The sequence below is a fragment of the Hyperolius riggenbachi genome, chromosome 8, assembly GCF_040937935.1.
Source record: "Hyperolius riggenbachi isolate aHypRig1 chromosome 8, aHypRig1.pri, whole genome shotgun sequence".
Classification (NCBI taxonomy): Eukaryota; Metazoa; Chordata; class Amphibia; order Anura; family Hyperoliidae; genus Hyperolius; species Hyperolius riggenbachi.
Genome location: NC_090653.1, coordinates 230409744 through 230432891, shown reverse-complemented (window position 1 = coordinate 230432891; position 23148 = coordinate 230409744). Strand labels below are relative to the sequence as shown.

General features: G+C 42.3%; 1 protein-coding gene across 11 annotated transcripts in view; it reads left to right on the top strand.

Annotated features, from left to right (window-relative positions):
• Nucleotides 1-23148, top strand: part of HUWE1 (HECT, UBA and WWE domain containing E3 ubiquitin protein ligase 1) — a 177928-nt gene that overhangs the window by 70580 nt on the left and 84200 nt on the right. For 7 of the 11 annotated variants that reach the window (XM_068248291.1, XM_068248292.1, XM_068248294.1 and 4 more), the window contains 12 exons: nt 486-586; nt 2009-2159; nt 4511-4638; nt 4969-5109; nt 5879-5984; nt 6122-6226; nt 10396-10497; nt 10581-10661; nt 10761-10867; nt 12682-12859; nt 14868-14986; nt 16456-16667. In XM_068248291.1, the coding sequence (XP_068104392.1) occupies nt 486-586; nt 2009-2159; nt 4511-4638; nt 4969-5109; nt 5879-5984; nt 6122-6226; nt 10396-10497; nt 10581-10661; nt 10761-10867; nt 12682-12859; nt 14868-14986; nt 16456-16667 (1531 nt within the window). The remainder of the gene's footprint in view (nt 1-485; nt 587-2008; nt 2160-4510; nt 4639-4968; nt 5110-5878; nt 5985-6121; nt 6227-10395; nt 10498-10580; nt 10662-10760; nt 10868-12681; nt 12860-14867; nt 14987-16455; nt 16668-23148) is intronic. The other 4 variants (XM_068248288.1, XM_068248296.1, XM_068248295.1 and 1 more) reach the window with 1 other exon arrangement.

Here is a 23148-nt window from a genome sequence, read left to right as displayed (position 1 = left end):
CGGTCAGCGCTTTATAAGCACTGTACCGCAATCCCTCCAAAAATGCTGCAGGTAATAAGTTTGCGATTGGCGCTAATCGCAAAGCACCTGCAATCGGTGCCAATTGCGGCTGTGAGAAGACTGCCATTGGGTAACATAGCATAACAATGCTGTCAAACACAACATTGGTCATTGAGTTGAGTGGAGTTGTTAATCTCTGGGTCATAAGAAACCACCCACTGCTCTCCAGAACCTCAGTTTCCATTATGTTTTGCAGTGCAGTGAGCAAGTGTGACACTGCTGTAGTGAATCCAGCAGCCTTTAATTACTGGTGTCAGAAGCCTGCAGGTTTTGACCAGGTAAAAATCAAGGTGGCAAATCTTTATAAGCCACTTTCATAGTGGGCTACTGGCAAAACAGAATAAAAATGACGGTTGCATGCAAGCCAAAAATTCTCACTGGCCATTAGTACACCTGACTATTAGCTTATCTTTTCTTTCTTGCAGTTTATTCTAATGCTTTGCAAGAATCTGCAAACAGTATCCTCTACAATGGGTTAATAGAAGAACTTGTGGATGTGCTGCAGATAACTGACAAGCAGCTCATGGTAAGCTTTGTATTTTGAATGTTCTGACTGATGTTTGCAACTCTGCTGTAACACTTTATTAGAAGGGATGGTCAATGAGATTCAAATAATTCTGAGTTGATGCAGGATTATGGAAATTCCATAGGCAAATGTATGCAGCTTGAAAATTGGGCACTCAGAGCCTACCAAAATAAAATTTAGTGCATGTTCAAGCTACATAATTTTGCATACATAATCAGTCATTTGCATCTTATTGACCCTAATTATAAGTGTTTTCTTAAAGGAATCATCAGGCGAAAATTAATGAAATGCCATTTACTTACCTGGGGCTTTTCTCCAGCCCCTCGCAGCTGTCTGTCCCACGCAGACATCTCCGCTCCCTGCCACTGGCCCGGGGTCCCTGCACGGTGCAGAGGACGACCTCGAGGTTGTCCTTACTGCGCCTACGTGAAGCGCCGCTGTCCATCATGGCCACGTTATCCGCGGCTTACTGCGCATTGGCGGAGAGCGGAGCGGTCTGCGTGGGACAGACAGCTGCGAGGGGCTGGAGAAAGCCCCAGGAAAGTAAATGGGATTTCATTAATTTTCGCCTGATGATTCCTTTAAAGGAAACCTGAGGTGAAAATAAACTGATGAGATAAACAATTGTATCTATACTTCAACTAATAAAATTTTTTATTTTTTTTTAATTTTTTTTTAAAATAACCTCCAGGTTTTTCTGTGTATCCGCTGAAAAATGTAGGCTTGGGTTACATTCACAGTGCCACAGTGCGGAGCTGCGTTATAAAGTGTTATAACGCAGCTTAAGGCACTGATAATTCTATGGACCGTTCACAGTACGACACCATCGTCACACTGAAAATGTTGCGTTGTGGTAACTTGCTGCTTACAGTAAATTACCTCTTAACACAGACACGTTGCGACTTTAACGTCGCATTAAAACGCAACATCCCATTGTAAATATTAATGTTTCATATGCCACCCATGTGTTTTTGAAATGCGTTTTAATGCAGGTTAACGCATTTCAACAATGCTTGAAAAACGCATGCGTTTTTATACACTCAGCAGTGGGCTCAGGCCCTTAGTCTCTCGTAAGCTTAAATATATGAACTATTGAGTTTTTTTATCTATTCCCTGCTCTCAGAAGCCATTCTTTGCCAGGAAAGTGTTTTTAATTGTAATTCCTTATCAGTGAGATTGTGTTTTTGTAATTCCTTATCAGTGAGAATTATGCTACCGTCCGACTTGGTCCCATATGGAGAGAAACTGTCAGTTGCAAACCTTAATGTCAACTTTCAGGCAGAGAAAGAAAAATAAAGGAATGCAGCACAGTTTGTGTGCTTAGCACTGTACATATACATGTTTATCTCATCATGTCACCTCTGATATCCTTTAAGCTTTTACCATCAATTTTTACCTTATGTTAAATAAAATGTCTTCTAGGATATAAAAGCCGCATCTCTAAGAACCTTGACCTCAATTGTTCACCTGGAAAGAACGCCCAAACTAAGCAGCATCATAGACTGCACTGGTACTGCCTCTTATCATGGCTTCCTACCTGTCCTTGTCCGAAACTGCATCCAAGCTATGATAGGTGAGTTAATATTTTTCACTTCATGGTTGCAGAAAGGGAATTGCAATGCGCACGCTGGGTGCAAGATTCTCAGGTAGTGTGATATGTGGTTGATGCTCTGTTCTGTAGATCGTCTGTTATGTGGCACTGACCTAGGTTATGGGTCAGAATCCTATGGTGATGTATGTAGATTTGGGTGAATTATGTATTTTTTGACATATACAGTAAATTCCTCTACAGTGAATAATTAAAGTGGATTTTAGGTTAAACTGCAGTGGAGTTCAAATGTATGTTGACATGACCTCAGGGGTGCATTCACTAGGTGGAATGTGTAAAGTGTGCTGTAACACACCACACATTAGTTTGCATCGTGGTCAGCTGCTATGGAATATGCATGCTTTTATACACTTTATTCATAAACGCATTTGTACACAGTGAGTCAGGATATAAATGAAACGCAGAGATATGAACATAACCTTACTACTGTATTGGTAGTGTGTTCACGGTGGTAACTCATTAGGTTATTGCAGAACGCACTATGCATAGTGTGAAAGCATCCAGAAGCTGGCGTAATATGGAGGCTACCCTTTTTAATCCCTGTTCAAAACCTGCATAGGTGGCATGCATACAGCCAGTGGAGTCAGAGTACCTGATCTAAATACATACTTCGGGTTAGTGATCCAAATAGTCGGGCAAGCAACATGTTTTAAACTTGGAGACCTCTGTAGTTTCTACCATAAGTAACTAATTTTGCTGTGGGGATGGTTGGTAATTTTTTATGTCACTCTGGGTGGAGGGGGGCAGAGGCTGGCACAGCATCCAAATCAAGCTTAGGGCAACTGCACTGACAGGTGCCTGGTTCCTGACTGAGGGGATTATTCCATACTACAAATCATAGGCAGAGGTATATCCCTACATACACACTTGAGATAAGTTTTTGGAAAAGGCAAGATAACAGACCAATTTTACCCCATTTCATGTAGTATGAGAGCCATGCTCTACACAGTCTATTCTATTGAGCTGAACTCCCCATCAGATAAAATCTTTGCAAGATGCTGCACACAGACTGCACACAAGAGCCGATGTCTGTCCGACCCCCCCCAGGACCAGGTGCCGATATCTTCTCACCGAACCCCCCCCCCCCCCCCTCATGTCTGCCCGACCCCCTCCCCCCCCCCCCCCCAGGACCAGGTGCCAATGTCTGTCCGCTCCCCCCCCCCAAGAGCTAATGTCTGTCCGACACCCCCCCCCCCCCCCCCCCCCCCCAGGACCAGGTGCCGATATCTTCTCACCCCAACAGCTGACATGGAGAGAGAGCGGGAGCGGAGTACATCTACACACTTCCAGCGCCGCCACCGCAGAGCAGCCGCCGCCGAGTCACATGTGAGAGAATCACGAGCAGGAGGGAGATGCACGGCGGCTGCTCTGTGGTGGCGGCGCTGGAAGTGTGTAGATGTACTCCGCCCCCGCTCTCTCTCCGTGTCAGCTGTTGGGGTGAGAAGATATCGGCACCTGGTCCTGGGGGGTCGGACAGACATCGGCTCTTGGGGGGGGGTTGGGGGACGAGCGGACAGACATCGGCACCTGGTCCTAGGGGGGGGGGGGGGGTCGGGCAGACATCGGTACCTGGGGGGGGAGAGGGGGATCGGGCAGACATGGGCATGCTCTGCAGTATCTGTTATGCGGCTTTGCGTCCTCCTTAGGAGCTTGGGGAAAAGGCTACACAGTAAAAAAAATTATATTGCTTTTTAACTTCTGCATTGCCTTTTTGGCTCCCTTACAATGTAATTAAAACATTGCAATAGAGATTTAAGTTTGATTTTTGGGGCTAACAGTTACTCTTTAACAGACATTCATCTGCAGATCAGATCCACCAGGATGGATCTTCAGATTTGCAGATGATTGTCAGATCTGCAGATGTATGTCTGTTAAACAAGGTGTGTATGAGGATCTGCAGATATCATAGACTATGAATGCATTTTGCAGGAACAGATCTTTTGCAGATACTGATCTGTTGAATGTGTACGGGCATCTTTGTGTGCAGAATCTTGCAAAGATTTTATCTGATTTCAGCTCAATAGACTAAACTGTGTAGCGTATGGCTCTCATACTACATGGAAGGGGGTAAAATTGGTCTGTGATCTTGCCTTTTCCAAAGACTTTTATTTCCAGTGTGTATGTAGCATAAGGATGCTCAGCATTAGGTCCAACCTTACACTTTTATTATAATTTCAGGTGTGGGTTTAGACCTCCTTAAATTAAGTACAATTTTGTTTTTCATTTATAGATCACCTTTTGCTTGTCTTTAAGTTTTTTTAAAGTAGATCTTCCGTGTTTTTTCTCTTATGTGACTATTTTCATTCTATTTCAAGATCCCACCATGGAGCCGTACCCTCATCAGTTTGCCACAGCCCTTTTCTCATTCTTGTATCACCTAGCAAGTTATGATGCTGGCGGGGAGGCGCTGGTTTCCTGTGGTATGATGGAAGCACTTTTAAAGGTAACTCTTCAAATATTTTTGTATTTTGAAAATGTATTTTTTACATCTAGCCATTTGCAAAGCACTATTTAATACCCCTAGTTTTTGTTGGGTGTTGTGCTCATAGAGCTTGTGCAGTGCTGAATTTGTGTGTAGTAGATTTTACCTTGTAATAGGAATGGAAATGCTTTGAAACTGCAGTGATGTGCTATATTATACTGTTGTGATATTGTGTTGGTTTTAATAGACATTTGGTTGCAGAAATCTCAATGGGAGCAACACATAATTTTATTGGGCATTGGCAACATTACTAAGAACTCTTTGCTTTCTCTCTGATGTCATGTTTCTTAGGTTATCAAGTTCTTGGGGGACGAGCAGGACCAGATCACATTTGTGACGAGAGCTGTGAGGGTTGTTGACCTCATTACCAACTTAGACATGGCGGCCTTTCAGTCTCACAGCGGCCTATCCATATTCATTTACCGCCTGGAGGTAAGAGCAGACTTTATTTCTAAGCTTGCTAATCTTGTGGATTCTTTTTTACAGTTTGACTTAATAAATGTTCCCATTTATAGCGGTCGTCTCAAGTTTGAGGCTTCTTTGTTTTTTCTTAATTTTTTTTTTTATAGTGAACACATTGGCGTTCATAACCTACAACTCCCCCCGCATGCGAATTCGGAAGCAGCCTATTGATCTCAATAGGCTGTGATTTCTCCATCCAAATTTGTGTGGCATGCCCTGTGGGAGTTTGGCAGTTAACTTTTATTAGTAACAGCTGCTTCCAGCTTTGGTACCCCTCCTCAAAATGGCTGACAACCTTAAAGGGAACCTTAACTGAGAGTGATATGGATGTTTCCTGTTAAACAATACCAGTTGCCTGGCAGTCCAGCTGATCTCTGTGGCTGCAATAGTGGCTGAATCACACCCTGAAACAAGCATGCAGCTAATCCAGTCTGACTTCAGTCAGAGCACCTTATCTGCATGCTTGTTCAGGGGCTGTGGCTAAAAGTATTAGAGACACAGGATCAGCAGGCGATTCAGGCAACTGGTATTATTTTAAAAGGAAAAATCCATGTCCTTCTCAGTTTAGGTTCCCTTTAAGATGCTGGTTCGGTAGAGACTTCCAATAAGGCATGGCATGGGTTGCCTGTAATTCAAATCTATTGCTAATGACTGTTTGCAGTTTAAGAGACTTGCTGTGACGCTGTCCTTAGTTGTAGAAGTTATGCTTGTTTCACCATGGCTTTTGTTCTTTTATCAGCATGAAGTTGACTTGTGCAGGAAGGAGTGCCCATTTGTCATTAAACCAAAAATTCAGCGTCCTGCTACTGTTCAAGAAGGGGATGAGATGGAAACAGATATGGAAGGTACATTTTAAAAAAGGAGTATGAATAAAAAAATAGTATTTAACTTTTTATGTGTGTGTGTTTTTTTTTTGTCTTAGCTGTTGAAAGGAACTCTTCTTCATTAAACATAGTGTCATGTTACTGTGTTTATTTTCTAGTGTCTGATGTGGCTATGGAGAGCAGTCCGGGTCCCTCCACCTCTACCGAGCCTCGGCCTATACCTACAAGCAGTAGCACTGGGAGCATTGTGATGCCACGCTCTGGTAAGGCTCAGAATGGCTAAAGAAAGCCAGATAACTTATTCCAGGGGTGCCCATTGGGTAGATTGTGATCTAGCAGTAGATCTTAATGGACTTCTGGGAAGATCACCGGCATTATACTCTGGCTCTGACTTGGATGAGCTTAGTGGGATATGCTGTCCTGAAGTTTTGCACAGCATGGTTAAGGATTATGATGTTGCAAGGTCGGGAGCCATACATTTAGAAGCATTATGTGCTTCTGCTGCTCTGAATTTTGTCGGACACTGAGTATAATATTGTAAGCATGATATTGACTATTTGGGCAAGCACTGTTCTGTTTGGCTTACTGAGGGGGACTTCATGATGTGCATCTAACTGCCTGATGGCTTGTGATAATCACTGATGGGACTGCCGCTGTGCAGGTGCTGAAGTTGTGGGTTGCATCTATAGGTAGATTCTACCTGGTAGATAATTTTAAAGTCATAATTTTCAAAGTAACTCGCAAGCTGTAAGTTTGCGCACCTCTGATTATACAGTAGAATCTTGTCATAGTAAGCCTTTATATAGTAAACTTAGTCCCCAGGTTCTGTCCACATGCCTGTATTAATACACAATGTATGGCTAATTCTGATATATTTAACTTCTGAGATAGTAAACTACTTAGCTAGGTCCCTTGGAGTTTACTATAATGGGAATCTACTGTAGTAGTCATTAAATACGTTATTAAAGCCTTCACAGAAATGGAAGGAGGCGCCCTGGAGGGTACTCAAAGAATGTGTATACCAGTGGTGTAGGTATCAGCTACCAGTAAGGTATGTGTGTGTATACGCATTAAACAACATACGGCAATAAACGATGTATCTTGAAAGGTAAGGAATGATCCTACCTTGAAAGAGTAGTCACTCACGAGGTTGTAAAACAAATACTTTAATAGGGCACTTTAAAATGACAACGCGTTTCGCGGTATGAGCTGCTTCATCAGGTCAAGTATTGTGCCTTTTGAGGAAAAAAACAGACAAGGCACTAAGATAAGGAAACATCTCTGATTTTGCTACACCCAATAAACAGTATATGAGCCAAAACAGTGTACTATGTACGTATAACAGTATATACATAGCTATGATTAGGAACACACACATATATGTACAAAAGACGTGTGCATAGTAAAATGCGTTTAGACCATTGGTATAAAGCAATATAATGCTCAGGCGGTGTAGCTTTGGAAGGCTGGTATAAATGTAAGTAGGGGAGGTCAGTATTTGACTTAGGCTCTCCTAGCTCTGCTTGAGCTTGGGATCTCCTGGGAGCCATACTACGCTGGGATGGGCCAGCAAGGGGGAGTATGTTTATCATACATGTGTGTATTAGGGTAGGAGCTCTAATGCGAGCTCTAGCCAGCGGGTTAAAAGTTCATAATTCTATAATTAGACATAGGCTATCATTCATAAAGCATTTCCGCGTGCGGAAATGCTTAAAACAGCTGACTTTACCGACCACTCGGCAAAGTCAGCATTCATAAAGCCTCTTTCCGCATGGAAAAATGACACTACCGAGCAGAGTGATAAATCACCGCCTTGTGCGGTGATTATCGGTACAAATGTAGCAAAATGTTCATTCATGAAGATCACCGCAAGCGGTGTGAGGTCGGGAAGTACCGCTCCCTCTGATGTGGCGATACCAATGTAAGTGAATGGAGACACACAGACCTCCCAGGCAGCTGCAGCAGAGCGGAACACGGAGAAATGTATCAACTCGGCAGCTTCCGTGTCTCTGCAAGCCTACCGCCAGCTTAGTTCGGGGAATCTCCGCACTGCTTCCGCACATGGATACATCTTTATGAATGCCCACCCAGAAGTCTAAAAATCCGCCAGCGGTGTTTTCCCGCACTGACTCTGTTTACCGACAGCCTGTTCATGAATGATAGCCATAGTGTATATACAAACACAATTGGCCTCTGAAGGCAAATGCTAAGTTGAGGCTCAGGGTATATGCTCATGTGCAACCTGTATAAAAGAAATATTAAAATAGAAAAATTGACATAAATAAAAATGCATATGTGTGAGAAGTGGAGGCACCGATTGGTTGCCTCTTGTGCAAGCCGGTATATATTCTTAATGTTGACCTGGCATACGAGAGGTAATACACCAGATCGGGCTCCCGGTGTCTTCCCGTCCCTTTCTTTATCCTCCCAGTATACGTTTTAAAGCCTTACATTTGAAAAGTTTTTTGGGGTTTTTTTTTTGTCATTTTCCATGAATTTCCCAAAATGTGATATGAGGGTCATATTGTAAACACAAGCTCACTCAGGGCTGGTGCACACCAAGAGCGCTTCTGAGTGCTTTTCAGATTGCCAGCGCTTTGAAAGACACTTGGCTACTGAATCCCTACAAGGGTGTCCTCACAGCAGCGTTGTTGTTTTTCTAAAATTGCAAATGTGCTGTATGTAGCATTTTTTTTTTTTTTTTTTTATTTGTTGCATTCAGCTTGAATGCATGAGCAAAAACTTTCTTTCATTCAAAGATCGCTCTGAAAATCTCTTCACAAAATCGATATCACAAAACGCTAAGTTAAAGCGATTGCAATAGCGATTTTGGTGGGCACTAGCACTCAGAGGCCGAAGCTGTTTTTTGATTATCCATTACTAACATCCTTATCTCGGGAGTTCCAGAGTCCTACATTGCTGAGCTCTTTAGACACTTTTTGAAACTGCTCAAAATGGCTTCATTGGGCATTGAGCTTTACTGCTATGACATTGCATTAAGTTGGGTTGTCTACATTATTTGACATAATTAAAGTAGACCAGAACTCTTGCACAGAAGGAAAACCTAGAGAAATGCACCCTGCATGTATTTATGTATTTAGAAAGTTTAGCCTGTCTAATTCCCCCTTATCTGTGATTAATCACTAGTGTAATTTGATCGCTTATTAAGCTATGTCAGCTGGCTGCCTTGGCAGAGCAGCTAATTTGTAAACACTACTATGTAAGCAGGAAGTAGACACACTGCAGGATCTATATCAACTGTAAGGGGCCTTTCACACAAGCAGTTGATAGGCAGGGAAAATAATGTTGAATTTTCACAACTGCTTGCTGCTGCCTACTAAAGAGACTCTAAGTCTAAATTCCCTTTTTTAACTTGTAGTTATGTCAATCACTGTAACCCCTGCTAAACCGCCTCTATCCCCTCCGTGGTGCCCGGGGAGCGTCTCCTGAAGAGGCAGAGCTAAGCCCTGTAGCTCTGCCTCTCAGCGTGTCAATCCCTGCTGATCGCCGCCTCTCCCCCGCCCCTTTCAATCTGCCTTCACAGAGAGGGGCGGAGATCCGTGCGGCGATTGACGCGCATGGAGGCAGAGCTGAAGCTCATAGCTCTGCCTCCATAAGCAGCAAAATCCACGACCAAGAATGTTGTGGATTTTGGATGGGGGATTTGGGGGGTATTAACCCCTCGTTTTGCCGCTGGATAGTGGCGTTTTAGCAGGGGTTATACTGCTTCACGTAACTGCATGTTAAAACAAGGAAATTTAGACTCACTTCAGTGTTTCTTTAAAGGCTATTATGCTGTATGTATTTTGTGCAGTGCTCCATTCAGTAGTGTTGTAGTGTGAATCTTCTGATTTGTTTGCTGCACTTTGCAGTAGTTTCCTGGACAATCTGTTGTCCACTCAGGAAGAACTGAGGCTATGCTCTGTAATGCAAACTGCAGGGATGGAACAAATCATGTTATTAGATCTCAACATCATGTGAGGGACTGTAACCAGTGACATGGTAGGGGGTTGGAAGGATTCTCTCCAAGCATATGAGACTAGGCCATAGTCTGATCATCTGCTGACTACATCCTACAGTGCTGTGAGATCTGCAACAATTTCCCAGGAACATCAGTTGCAGACTGTTACAACAAAGATCCATATCCTATTAATATTCAGGGCCTGTCCACACTTATGCATTGCATTGCTGATTTTAGCTAATGCAATCCACAAAGTCATCAGACAGTGCATAGCTAGAGCTATAATGTACTGTATAATCTTTTCAGAAGGGGGAAGATCTGATGGGTGTACATAGCTTTATAATAATGATCAGAAGCTTTGCAGGACAGATAATGGCAATTCCAGATGCTTGCTGTGTGATCATTAAAGGACACTATAAGTGCATGATTATCACCAGTAGTCACATTAGCTTTCTTTATTTTGCTTTCCAGGCGTGCAGTGCATTCCCCAAAGAGCGGCCTTGTTGAAATCTATGCTAAACTTTTTGAAGAAAGCCATCCAAGATCCAGCTTTCTCAGATGGAATTCGGCATGGTAGTTACCTTTTCGTCCTCTTTACAAGATGTTGTTGTCCTTGTATTTTATATTTATATAATGTCTCTTTATTTTTCATTCAGTAATGGATGGAACTCTTCCCACATCACTGAAACATATTATCAGCAATGCCGAGTACTATGGACCATCCCTGTTCTTGCTAGGTAAATAACCTCAACTTATACCTGCTCAATCATTTCTGTAATCTGTGACCATCTGTCTAAATGGAAAATACGTTGTTGACTTCGTGTTTATTTTTGCAGCTACTGAAGTGGTCACAGTTTTTGTGTTTCAAGAGCCGTCCCTACTCTCGTCCCTGCAAGATAATGGTCTTACTGACGTCATGTTGCACGCTCTCCTTATCAAAGATGTAAGAATTTATCCATTCTCTAGGGTTCTTTCAGGACGCCGCTCTCTGATATTGGTTTAGTAAAAATGCCTTAAAGAACACCAGTAGTGAGAGGAATATGAAGGCTGCCATATTTATTTCCTTTTAAGCAATGCATATTGCCCGGCAGTCCTTCTAATGATCAAACTAGTAGATACAAAAAAAACACAGGGACGCCGGGAGCCCACTATCATGTATTACTGTATCAACAATTGGTCTAAAAATAAGTGCTTGGTATTATACTCACAAACGTGGGTTGTTTTTGACAGCAACCACTAAACTGTGCTTGTGGAGAAGTACCGTCTCCACTCGGCCTTGTCGGTCGCTGCTGCAGAAAAAGCTCCGCCCTAAAACTATAGTGGCGAGTACCCTACCCTAGGGTGAAATTCTAGCAAGTGACACTATTGGAGGCTCCCTTCGGAGTTGTGTATATCTAAATAGATGGTAATTGCATATGGTAAGAAGGGTAGTTTCTTACCTGGTAAGAAGACTCGAGGGTCGATATGAAGTTTAACAATTTATTTTATACTTGCACGGGACAACTCGTTTCGCAACCTTACAGTCGCTTCATCAGGTCAAATAAAGTGCTAGTGTCACAGCGTTAAACTTAGCAGTAGACACTGAACAAGCTCGGACATCAGGTGCTCTAACTGAAGTCTGACTGGGTTAACTGCATGCTTGTTTCAAGTGTGTACTGCAGCCAAAAATATCAGCAGGACTGCCAGACAACTGGTATTAGGAAATAAGTTTCGAAGCCGCCATATCCTCCTCGGTTCAGGTGCCCTTTAAATGGTACAATAATAGTATGTTTTTTTCATTGTTAATTTTTCCTTTGTGAAACTCCACAAGGCTTGATATGAAAATGCACTACCTGTATGATTAGCCAGGCATCATAAAGTTATTGGAGCAGATGCTGAATTTCAGGTGTTTGATTTTGTTTGAGTTGATTTTGATGCTTTAGAATTGATGTACTGAAGTGTGGCTGAAATTGGACCATGATCATGAATGTACTTTATGTACTAGATTATGGAGTGCAAATCTATTGGATAAACTTGCCTGCCTACTTCAGTAGCAGGTTCAGCTGTGTTTTGGAGCTCCAGACTAATTCTTTAGCAGCTCTTCAATGTAGTGCTGTCTTATGAAATGGGAATTAATGTTCTCCTGAGCTCTTCAGTGTCGGGGCTCTGACAATGGTCAGAATCTATATATGCACATTTCATGGAAACAGGGGAAATGAGGCTCAGATACCAGATCAGAGTCGGCCTCTCTGCTTATGTGGGGTATATGGCTACCCCTTGCCTCGTTGGCTGTCATCATCCGTGAACTTGGTTTCCTCTGGTAGCTTGTCACACCTCCAAAAGGTAAAAATTGCTCCAAATAGCGTAAAAATATACCAATTAGTGTGATGGGTTCTCTTACACATAAATTGGGAGAGTACCTAGATGATATCCTCCATTAAATTCCACATTTAGGTCCAGTAAGTTGGGGTGTGTGGGGTGTATTAGGGGTAGAGAGTCTTGCCTCTACCCGTCCTGCAACATTAGTGATTAATGGGGTGAAGACTTCATATATGAACATGAATTAGGGCATCATGATGGTGTAGGTATTCCCCGGTTTGGATAAGACAGGGCGCTATCTGCAAGGAGTTTGTATGTTCTCCCTGTGTTTCCTGTGGGAACTCTGGTTTCCTCCCACGTACCAAAAACATACAGGTAACCTTGCAAGGTTAGTTTCACTAACATTTTGTTATGCTTTGTAGTAGTGTTTTATTTTAACAGCAGTATTTTGTTTCCTAGGTTCCTGCTACCCGGGAAGTTTTGGGCTCTCTCCCCAATGTATTCAGTGCACTGTGTCTGAATGCCCGTGGTTTGCAGTCATTTGTCCAGTGCCAACCTTTTGAGAGATTGTTTAAAGTGCTGTTGTCACCAGACTACCTTCCTGCCATGAGGCGGCGACGGAGCTCTGATCCTCTAGGTATGTACTAAGCATAAACCTGTATCTTAAAAGCATTCCATGATTTTAGAAAGAGAAGTCCCATGCGACCACCTATCCCTGAAGAGTGCAGTAAGATGCACAGTTCCTTTCCTTTTGATAACCTATTTGTCCCAGACAGTTGCATGGCCTCTGCAGGTCTTCATTAGGAGGAGACATTGGTATGAGGCACAGAGGGAACAGAAAGATTCACACAGGGGCATGGGAGTGGAACGGGGATGCAAGGCAGCACAGACTTAACACTGGGACAGGAGGCGTCACAGAAGGAGAGGTGGGGGGGGGGGGGGGGATTCAGCACATTGAAGGGAAATCAAACTGAGGACATGTATTTTTCCTTTTTAAAATACCGATTGCCTGACTCTCCTGCTGATCCTGTGTCTCTAATACTTTCAGCCACAGCCCCCTGATTAAGCATGCAGATCAGGTGCTCTGACTGAAGTCAGACTGGATTAGCTGCATGCTTGTTTCAGGTGTGTGATTCAGCCACTATTGCAGCAAAGAGATCAGCAAAGACTACCAGGCAACTGGTATTGTTTAAAAGGAAACATCCATATCCTTCTGAGTTAAGGTTCCCTTTACGTGGGCAGAGGTTTTGACTTGCAAACTAATTCAGGTTAAGAAAAAAAACTACAGTCCCTATCTTGTTCATGAGCTAGGGACTACCTGTACTCTAGGACCCAGGTTTTTAACGTGTTGTATGCATGCCCCGCGAGTAGTTCTGATGGGGTAATGGGGTGATAATATAGTTGTGTGGCAAATGTATAGTTATAGAATATATTTTAACTAATTTAAAAGCAATAGTAAATGCTTGGAATCTGTTAAACAATTCTATGCTAATTTTAAATAGATCTGTGTTAAGGGATACTTGAGATATTTTGCAAGCTCTAGGTATGATCAATGAGATGCAAATTGTTCCAAAATTATACAAATGTTTATGCAAATGTGTGCAGTTTTAAAATGGACCAATCAATTTAAACTCAGGTTGATTGGTCCATTTCAAGGTGCTTAAATTTGCATACAAATATTTATAAATTTGCATCAACTTGGTACAATTTGCATGTCTGTAATCATCCTTAGTGAGCACAGACTTTTTGAAAGGGGTACATACCAATGAACTGTATAGAAACACTGCTCTAGGACATGGTTTAAATTTTATAGTTTTCTGTCGTAGTGTTACTTTCAAGCGTTGGCTTCTTTCTCCACTATTTATCAGTTCATTTTTAATTTAACAGTACTGAGCTGCTATCCAATTCATTGACAGGATACTGCCGAGTCTATGCACTGTGCTTCTTTGTCTACAGTTCCCTGCTGGCTTGGTACAGGCAGTTACTTAATCTAAACAATTAAGGCTAAGAAAATCGCAGTGGGTAATTGATATGCCTTCACTTATCCTTTCAGTGACACCTAAACTACTATCTAAAGCTTATTTCTCCAGAATGAGTGTCTATCTAACCATTATTGTTGTAAAGATTCTGTCAATGGCTGCTATTGATAGCTGCATTTAAACCTTAACTGCTTAATTAAATGTTAGGAGGCTGGTTTACAAATTAGATGGGAAATCTGCCAGCACAAAATCTGTGCTTTTATTTGCTTTACATTTATAGCGAACACCCTCCATATTTGCTCTTGTCAAACTTTTATATGAAATTCTATGTGTCAGTCCTATAAGAAGCTGTAGTGAGCCTGGCATTAACAATTTTCCTACAGACAGGGCTCCTTGATGTTTATCACTGCAGGGATATGTCCGCTCCGCCAGCATCAAGCCTGTTACATCCTTGACTTCTAATAATTCTTTTTATTTAGAGGTTTCAGCCATTGTCTTATAGCTTTCCATGGCTCAGACCTTAGCCTGTGAGTGATCAGTCCTTGGTATTCCCCCAAACTCTCTAAACCACCTCTTACCCTTGCTGATGAGACCTGTAGTGCAGTATAGCATAGCGCTCTTCAGGTCTCTAGCTGAGGGATTAAGAGGCCCGTGGTTTCTTTCCAGCTTTGACCTCTCTCCGGTCTCCTGCAGGCGATACAGCCTCTAACCTGGGCAGTGCTGTTGATGAGCTGATGAGGCACCAGCCCACGTTAAAAACAGATGCCACCACTGCTATTATTAAGGTAAGGATTTTTCTTACATCTCTTATGGGAATGATTGGCTTGTGAGTATGATTTGTGTGTAAACATTTAATTGCCCCTTAATTCTTATAACCATTAAAAACCTCTCAAATCAGTGGCATTGCCAATATAAAAAAATTCTACCATATTTATAGATTTTAAGTATAATAGGCTGCATTTCCCTGACATACCCTTGACTATTCTGCTCTATCCATTGAACTACTCCATATGGCTCATTGAGTCATGTGGAAAGCTACCTTGCGTGGCTGTCAGGTGTTACTAGTCATTACTATCAAATATTGTGAGTATATGTCAGCACCCACACTAGTGTTAGGACTTCTCCACCCTGTGGAAGGAATGCGTCATTTGGGTCACTGTACAAAACTTCTCACAAATGACTTTTTCTTCTCTTGATTAATAAAAAATAACCTTTCAGCACATTTACAAGCAAAATAATCACGCAAAGTAAGGCCCCATTAACACTAGAGCATTTTGCTGCGATTTCGGCAAAACGCTCAAAACGCTAGAGCTTTTTAAAAGGCGATCAGACTTCCCCACCCCCATTTTTCCCCACTAGGGGGATGTCCTGGGGGGGGGGTCTGATCGCCGCCGGCTGCCTGTGATTTGCGGGGGCTCCTCAAAGCCCCCCTCCGCAGCGATTTCTGCCCTTACCTGCTTCTCCCGCAGGCTATGGGCTGCGCAGGACGGATATCCGTCCTGCGCCGTCTAGGATGGGCTTCAGCCTATCAGATGCCGGCGATCCCCGGCCAATCAGAGGCTGGGGATCGCCGATCTCCTTTACGGCACTGCTGCGCAGCAGCGCCATATGATTTCTTCCCCGCGTGTTTACATTTAGCCACCCTCCGTGAACTGACATGGAATGGCCGCTTGTACGAGCGGCCGGTTCCATGTAAAACCACTAACAACCAGCCGCCAAGCGGTCGTTAAGTGGTTTTAAAATACTGTGGGGCATCAAAGTTTTGCTGGGCGACCAATGAATTCTAGTTTTACTGTGGAAATAGAGCATGGCAGATCTTGAAGACACCACAAAGCAGATCAGCACAAGATATGTGCTGGCACGTAGTCTCTGGGTCTTCAATTCAGAGGAGCCCGGGCGTAGCTGCAGTAGGTAGTACTGAAGGACAGGCCCGGTGGATCGCTCAGAAACAGCCTTATCAGTCCACCGACAGACTGTACACACGCTGTACTGTCTGCTGAAAACACGCCCAGCGGGAGGTGACGACGGACCCGTCGTTGCCTTCCATCAGGCGTGTGTACGGACCTTTACTCACACAACTTTGCTGATAACACACAAGCAATGATTAGTAGATCATTTTTCTCAAATCAGTGAGGCAAAAGGGTGTGCGAGTATGTGTGTAACTCTTGAGTTATGCATATGTAAGGAAGCGTATTTTAGTTGTAGGTTTTTTTTCTAGTATTATGCTAATGCTATGCATTTTCTATTTTTTTAGCTTTTGGAAGAAATATGCAATCTTGGTAGGGATCCTAAATATATTTGTCAAAAGCCATCAATCCAAAAGGCTGATGGCACAACCACTGCTCCTCCTCCACGGTCTAACCATGCTGCAGAGGAGGCTTCTAGTGAGGATGAGGAGGAGGAGGAAGTACAAGCTATGCAGAGCTTCAGCACCAATCAGCAGAGTGATGTTGAACCGAGTCAGCAGTAAGTTTGCCTATTTTGCATGTTGTGGGCATGTGTTTTTTTTGTTTGTTTTTTTCCCCCCGAACCTAGGTGGTGTCATTTAGGAAGTGGAACACACTCATGCTAACAAAATGTACTTAAGTAAAAATAATGTATGTTAAGATACTTGGATTATTTATAGTTTAAAGTGTTTGTACAGTTTTTGTATCCTCTGATATCATTAAAGTAGATATAGTATTTCAGGTGGAAAAGAAATGTGAATTTCAAATGCTAGGATATGTAGTTCAGATTACGCTTAAAACATCAGCAAAACAGAAGTCAGGAAGGGCCTCTAGTAGTGTTGTAGTCTGAATCTGGGTTTCCTTATTAAAGAGAATCTGTACTCTGAAATTCTTACAATAAAAAGCATACCATTCTATTCATTATGTGCTCCTGGTCCCCTCTGTGCTGTTTCTGCCATTCTCTGCTGCAAACCTGGCTTGTAATTGCCAGTTTTAGGCAGTGTTTACAAACAAACTAACCAGCTTCTAATAGGCTCAGCTAAGCAGAGTGTGTTAGTCACACAGAGCCTGCAGGGGGTGTGTACAGCTTCTAGCTAATCACAAGCAGCCCTGCACATTCCAGTCTGACTGCCTCAGCCTGACTGTGCCGACTGTAGAGAGAAGATTAGATCATATAACAGAGATAACACAGCTACTGTGCAATTAGGAAAAGCTGCAGTAAGCCAGACCACATTAGAAAAGGCATAGGAACTTATAGCATAGAAGAAATAAAGATAAACAATTTGTTACAGAGTCTCTTTAAGAAACTTGGGTAAAGCCATCTGAAGCAATTCAGCACCATTACGATCGGAGAGATCCATGGAGTTGCTATCCATACTATACTTCCAGTGACTCCTCTGCTTCCTTCTTCCAGCTTGGAATTAGGAAGTATTGGAGTCGTGTAAATGCAGAGCACGAGCGGCTCTGTGCTACTGTGGTGGTGCGGCCTTGCCCATCTGGGTGCAGTGCGGCTATGCTGGTGCCAGAAGTGTGGTCCCGATGTTATGGAGGGCCCTGGCAGGGCACGGAGCTTAGCGGTGGGAAGCCTCTGGGGGATCCAGAGACTAACCTTTCAGTAGATAAGTTTTTTTACTTTTTTTAACTTAGCGAAGCCTCAGGTTTTCTTTAAAGCTAAATTGTTGCAAATATCTTGTTTTAAGAAAGCAAACTTACATTTTGGGCTACAAGGGTTTTTTGTCTCTTTAAGCCGCTTTAGTTTCCTAGCGGTCCTGGGTCACTGTGCTATCACTATCTGGTTATTGTGTAGAAATGGTCCAAACTCTATCTCATAAAGCCATATCAATCAGTGCCATGCACTGATGAGCATAAACACTGCAATAACTGCATGTTAGATGGTTGTGATTGAAAAACTTATATAGACTTCCTATACACTAGTGGTTCTGGATGTGTGCCTGATGCTTAGGAACATAAAGTGATGATTGGCATATTCAGCAGTGATGCATCATGGAAGATATTTCTTGCTCACTTAAAGCTGAACTATTGCAAATTGTATTTTTTTTCTGTAGACCAGAGAAGGCTTTACAATAAAAGTAATGGGAATTAGCCATTTAAAGCTGTGATTTATTGCTTGTGTGGCAGGCTTTAATGAACAGACATGAACATATGGTTAAGTGAAGACACAGAAGAAGACCAGTTAATAGCTGATAGGAAATGCTAACTGAATTACACAGTCTGGCTAAGAGAAAGTGGAGATATCCATAGAAAATCAGTATAATGGATCAAATCCAGTGAGGTTGGTAATACTTATACCTAAAGCCAAGTTTATTCTATCCAGAGCTGTGAATCAAGCATTTAAACAGGCTGATTTAATTCCAGCTTCAGATTTTTGGATTGAAAATTTTAGGTATATAAGTATGCTACTATCGATGATCCTTAGTCTTTCTTTAGACTTGCTCATGTATAAAAATCAGGAGTCTGCATCTTTTGAGGCATGGCCTGAGTTCTTGGGAACTTATAAAGCCTAAATATGATTTTCTTTTCTTGTAATATGCATTGAAAGATCACTAAAAATGTTTTGTGGAATAGCCAGATAGACCGATACCTAACACCAGTAGAGGGAAGCCTCTGGATAGTCCAGACGCTTCCCCCATCCTCCTTGACCCCACGGATCCAGTGCTGGGACCCTCTGAAAAATTCGACGAGCTTGTCAAATATGTTCTCATGGACATGCTTACATTTTTGTGTATAAGTGGCCTCATTGTGCAAGTATTTCCTGGACAGTAGCATTGAGCCACTCGTGCCCATGCGATTAGGGACTTCCGGCGCAGCATACCGCAACGTGGGAAGTATGAACATCCCCATAGGGACACATTAGGCTGCTGTATTTTGCCGCACCGCGCCAGTGTGAAAGGGCCCTGAGGCTAGCAAATGACTGCCTAACGCAGTATTTTGTTAATCCCTACTTCTGTCCCCTGGGTGTGATGGTGCCTATGCAAAGTGCACCAGCTATGGAGAATACCAAACTCAAATATCAGTTGTCCTAGGGTTGATCAGATAGGCTCTGTCACTGTCTCATACCAACAATATCTACAATATTTGTAGTATTAATGATAACTATATATAACTATTCTTATAACTATATACAAAGATTACTGGTACGTAGCAAGGTTGCAATCGGTATACCAATAGCAACAAATATCTAGCAACATATGTGAGTATTGGTCATTAAGAGTTGCAAAAAATAAAAAATTAATACCTCCCCCTTCAAGTCATGTTTAAAGAGAATCTGTACTCTAAAATTCTTACAATAAAAAGCATACCATTCTCTTCATTATGTTCTCCTGGGCCCCTCTGTGCTGTTTCTGCCACTCCCCGCTGCAATCCTGGCTTGTAATTGCCATTTTTATGCAGGGTTTACAAACAAAAAACATGGCTTCTAACCCATAGTGTGCTACGCAGAGAACAGCTTACTGTGTGACTCATGCAGAGCTTGGAGAGGGTGTGTAAAGCTTCTGCCAATGACAAGCAGTGCTGCACATTCCACACATTCCAGCCTAAGCCCGACAGAGGTAAGAAGATAAGATTTATTAGAGACAGTGCAGCTAGGAAAGGCTGCAGTAAGACAGACCACATTAAAACAGACATAGGAACTTATAGGATAGAAGAAATAAGGCTCAAAATTTTGTCAGTCTCTTTAAGCAACATGGTTTTTTTTAGCTTTATTGGACATAGATTTACCCCCCCCCCCCCCGTCTGCGTGCTTCCCAGCTGCAGATGTACTTGACCTTGGCTTGGAGCTAACGCGGAGTACTCATACAAGATGTACCCTGTCTAGACTATAATCACAAATACTCACTCATTGACCTCTGGATTACCTCTTCTCTATAAACTTTTGGTATGGGATATACCCTGTCTGTGCTCTAAAAGTTTCTTGTTCAAGGAAACTAGTATATTCATAAGTCTTACATGAATGCAAATGGTTACATGTGTTACAAACCACACAAGTACCGAATACAAACTAGAAATTGTATAAAAATGCATATTGTTGTATGAATTATAAACCACATTAGCTATACATTTGCTAATTATTATACTTACGAGTACTTGAGATTACCTAAAACCAATGACAACTTCATAAAGATTTAATATTTTTGACAGGTGAGGCTAATTAGGATTTTAGAAGAATATTTTTCCTCAGCACAAAAAAAAAATCTTCTGACATGCAAATTTCCACTGACCCAGTCAGGGAAAGAAATTAAGCTTAATAAAAATCCTCCAAACATACAGATTTTCACCCAGGAAAGGGAAGAAATTTAGCCAGTCATTCGGCACCTGCTGGTCAGTTAGCTGGCAGCTGGATGATTCAGAATCAAGACTCCGGCTAAATTTACTTTCCTCTCTGGGTCAGTGTACAGTAGATTTGCATGTTAGAATGTATGCTCATCATTGAAATGTAGCTACCTACCCCTTGTGTTTTATCATTACTGAGCAAATTCTCCCTTTTCCTAGTTAGATAAAAGAACATTTGAAAGCGTTCCTAAGTATTCCCCTGTATGCAAAACTTTTAAGCTTGCTAATCTCTGGTCATTGTCAAAGCCGAGAATCCCTCTGTGCCTGTATTTTCACTCTGCCCCCCCCCCCCCCCCCCCCTTCTGCTGTAGTGACTCAACAGTTTCCAGGGCAATGTGTCTATTCAGCAGAGAGAGGGGGGCAGAGTGAAAATGCAGACAATGTTTACATTTGCCAATGACCAGAGATCTGCAAGCTTCTACTACTGTTCTACAGTGAAATTAAACTATTTTACACACAGGGAATGCCCAGGAATGCTTCCAAATGTTTTTATGTAACTAAGTGTAGTTACTGAAGTTTTAGATTAGGGAGTATAATCCCACTTAAAGTGAAAACACAACAAACAAAATACCTTTACATTACTTTTATTGTTGCTCAGGGACTCTTATTGAGAGATTGATTACATTACTTTCATTGTTGCCAAGGGACTCTTATTGAGAGATTGTTTAACACAAATGAATACTGTAGATGTAACTTTTAAAACACAGCTGTACTGATAGAATCAAGGGAGTTGGTATCCATTTCTTTTCAGGTATTAAAATCCTGGGCTATTAACCTTCATTAAAAAGTGGCTTAATCAGCAACAAAAAATAGTGTGCAGATGTCCTAAATCTAACCTGCTGCATATTTGTTAAGGGGTCATTAAGTCTTCTGGTCTACATACTTGGAACAATACCGTATATACTCGCATATAAGCCGACCCCCCCCAACTTTTACCTGAAAAAACAGGGGAAAATGATTGACCCCCATATAAGCCGGGGGTAGGAAATGCTGGCCGCCTTATTCCCCTAGTGTGTCCCAGTATAGCTAGTAAAGTGCCCAGTATGGGTAGGTAGTGCCCCAGTATAGCTAGTATAGTGCCCAGTATAGCTAGTATAGTGCTCAGTATAGCTAGTATAGTGCTCAGTATAGCTAGTATAGTGCCCCAGTTTAGCTAGTATAATGTCCCAGTTTAGCTAGTATAGTGCTCAGTATAGCTAGTATAGTGCTCAGTATAGCTAGTAAAGTGCTCAGTATAGCTAGTATAGTGCTCAGTATAGCTAGTATAGTGCTCAGTATAGCTAGTATAGTGCTCAGTATAGCTAGTATAGTGCTCAGTATAGCTAGTATAGTGCTCAGTATAGCTAGTATAGTGCTCAGTATAGCTAGTATAGTGCTCAGTATAGCTAGTATAGTGCTCAGTATAGCTAGTATAGTGCTCAGTATAGCTAGTATAGTGCTCAGTATAGCTAGTATAGTGCTCAGTATAGCTAGTATAGTGCTCAGTATAGCTAGTATAGTGCTCAGTATAGCTAGTATAGTGCTCAGTATAGCTAGTATAGTGCTCAGTATAGCTAGTATAGTGCTCAGTATAGCTAGTATAGTGCTCAGTATAGCTAGTATAGTGCTCAGTATAGCTAGTATAGTGCTCAGTATAGCTAGTATAGTGCTCAGTATAGCTAGTATAGTGCTCAGTATAGCTAGTATAGTGCTCAGTATAGCTAGTATAGTGCTCAGTATAGCTAGTATAGTGCCCCAGTTTAGCTAGTATAATGTCCCAGTTTAGCTAGTATAGTGCTCAGTATAGCTAGTATAGTGCTCAGTATAGCTAGTAAAGTGCTCAGTATAGCTAGTATAGTGCTCAGTATAGCTAGTATAGTGCTCAGTATAGCTAGTATAGTGCTCAGTATAGCTAGTATAGTGCTCAGTATAGCTAGTATAGTGCTCAGTATAGCTAGTATAGTGCCCAGTATAGCTAGTATAGTGCTCAGTATAGCTAGTATAGTGCTCAGTTTAGCTAGTATAGTGCCCCAGTTTAGCTAGTATAGTGCCCCAGTTTAGCTAGTATAGTGCCCCAGTTTAGCTAGTATAGTGCCCCAGTTTAGCTAGTATAGTGCTCAGTATAGCTAGTATAGTGCTCAGTATAGCTAGTATAGTACTCAGTATAGCTAGTATAGTGCTCAGTATAGCTAGTATAGTGCTCAGTATAGCTAGTATAGTGCTCAGTATAGCTAATATAGTGCTCAGTATAGCTAGTATAGTGCTCAGTATAGCTAGTATAGTGCCCCAGTTTAGCTAGTATAGTGCCCCAGTTTAGCTAGTATAGTGCCCCAGTTTAGCTAGTATAGTGCCCCAGTTTAGCTAGTATAGTGCTCAGTATAGCTAGTATAGTGCTCAGTATAGCTAGTATAGTGCTCAGTTTAGCTAGTATAGTGCTCAGTTTAGCTAGTATAGTGCCCCAGTTTAGCTAGTATAGTGCTCAGTATAGCTAGTATAGTGCCCTGCCCCGCACTGCCCCACACGCTCCCTCCCTCCGCGGCCGATGCGCCGTTACCAGGGGAACCGCTCTTTCCTGCCCCCTGCATCGTCACAGCAGCAGCGCCGGGCGCGCTGCTGTGATACACTTACGGAGTCCGCAGGATGAAGAGGGGAACCCGGATTAGGAAGCGGCC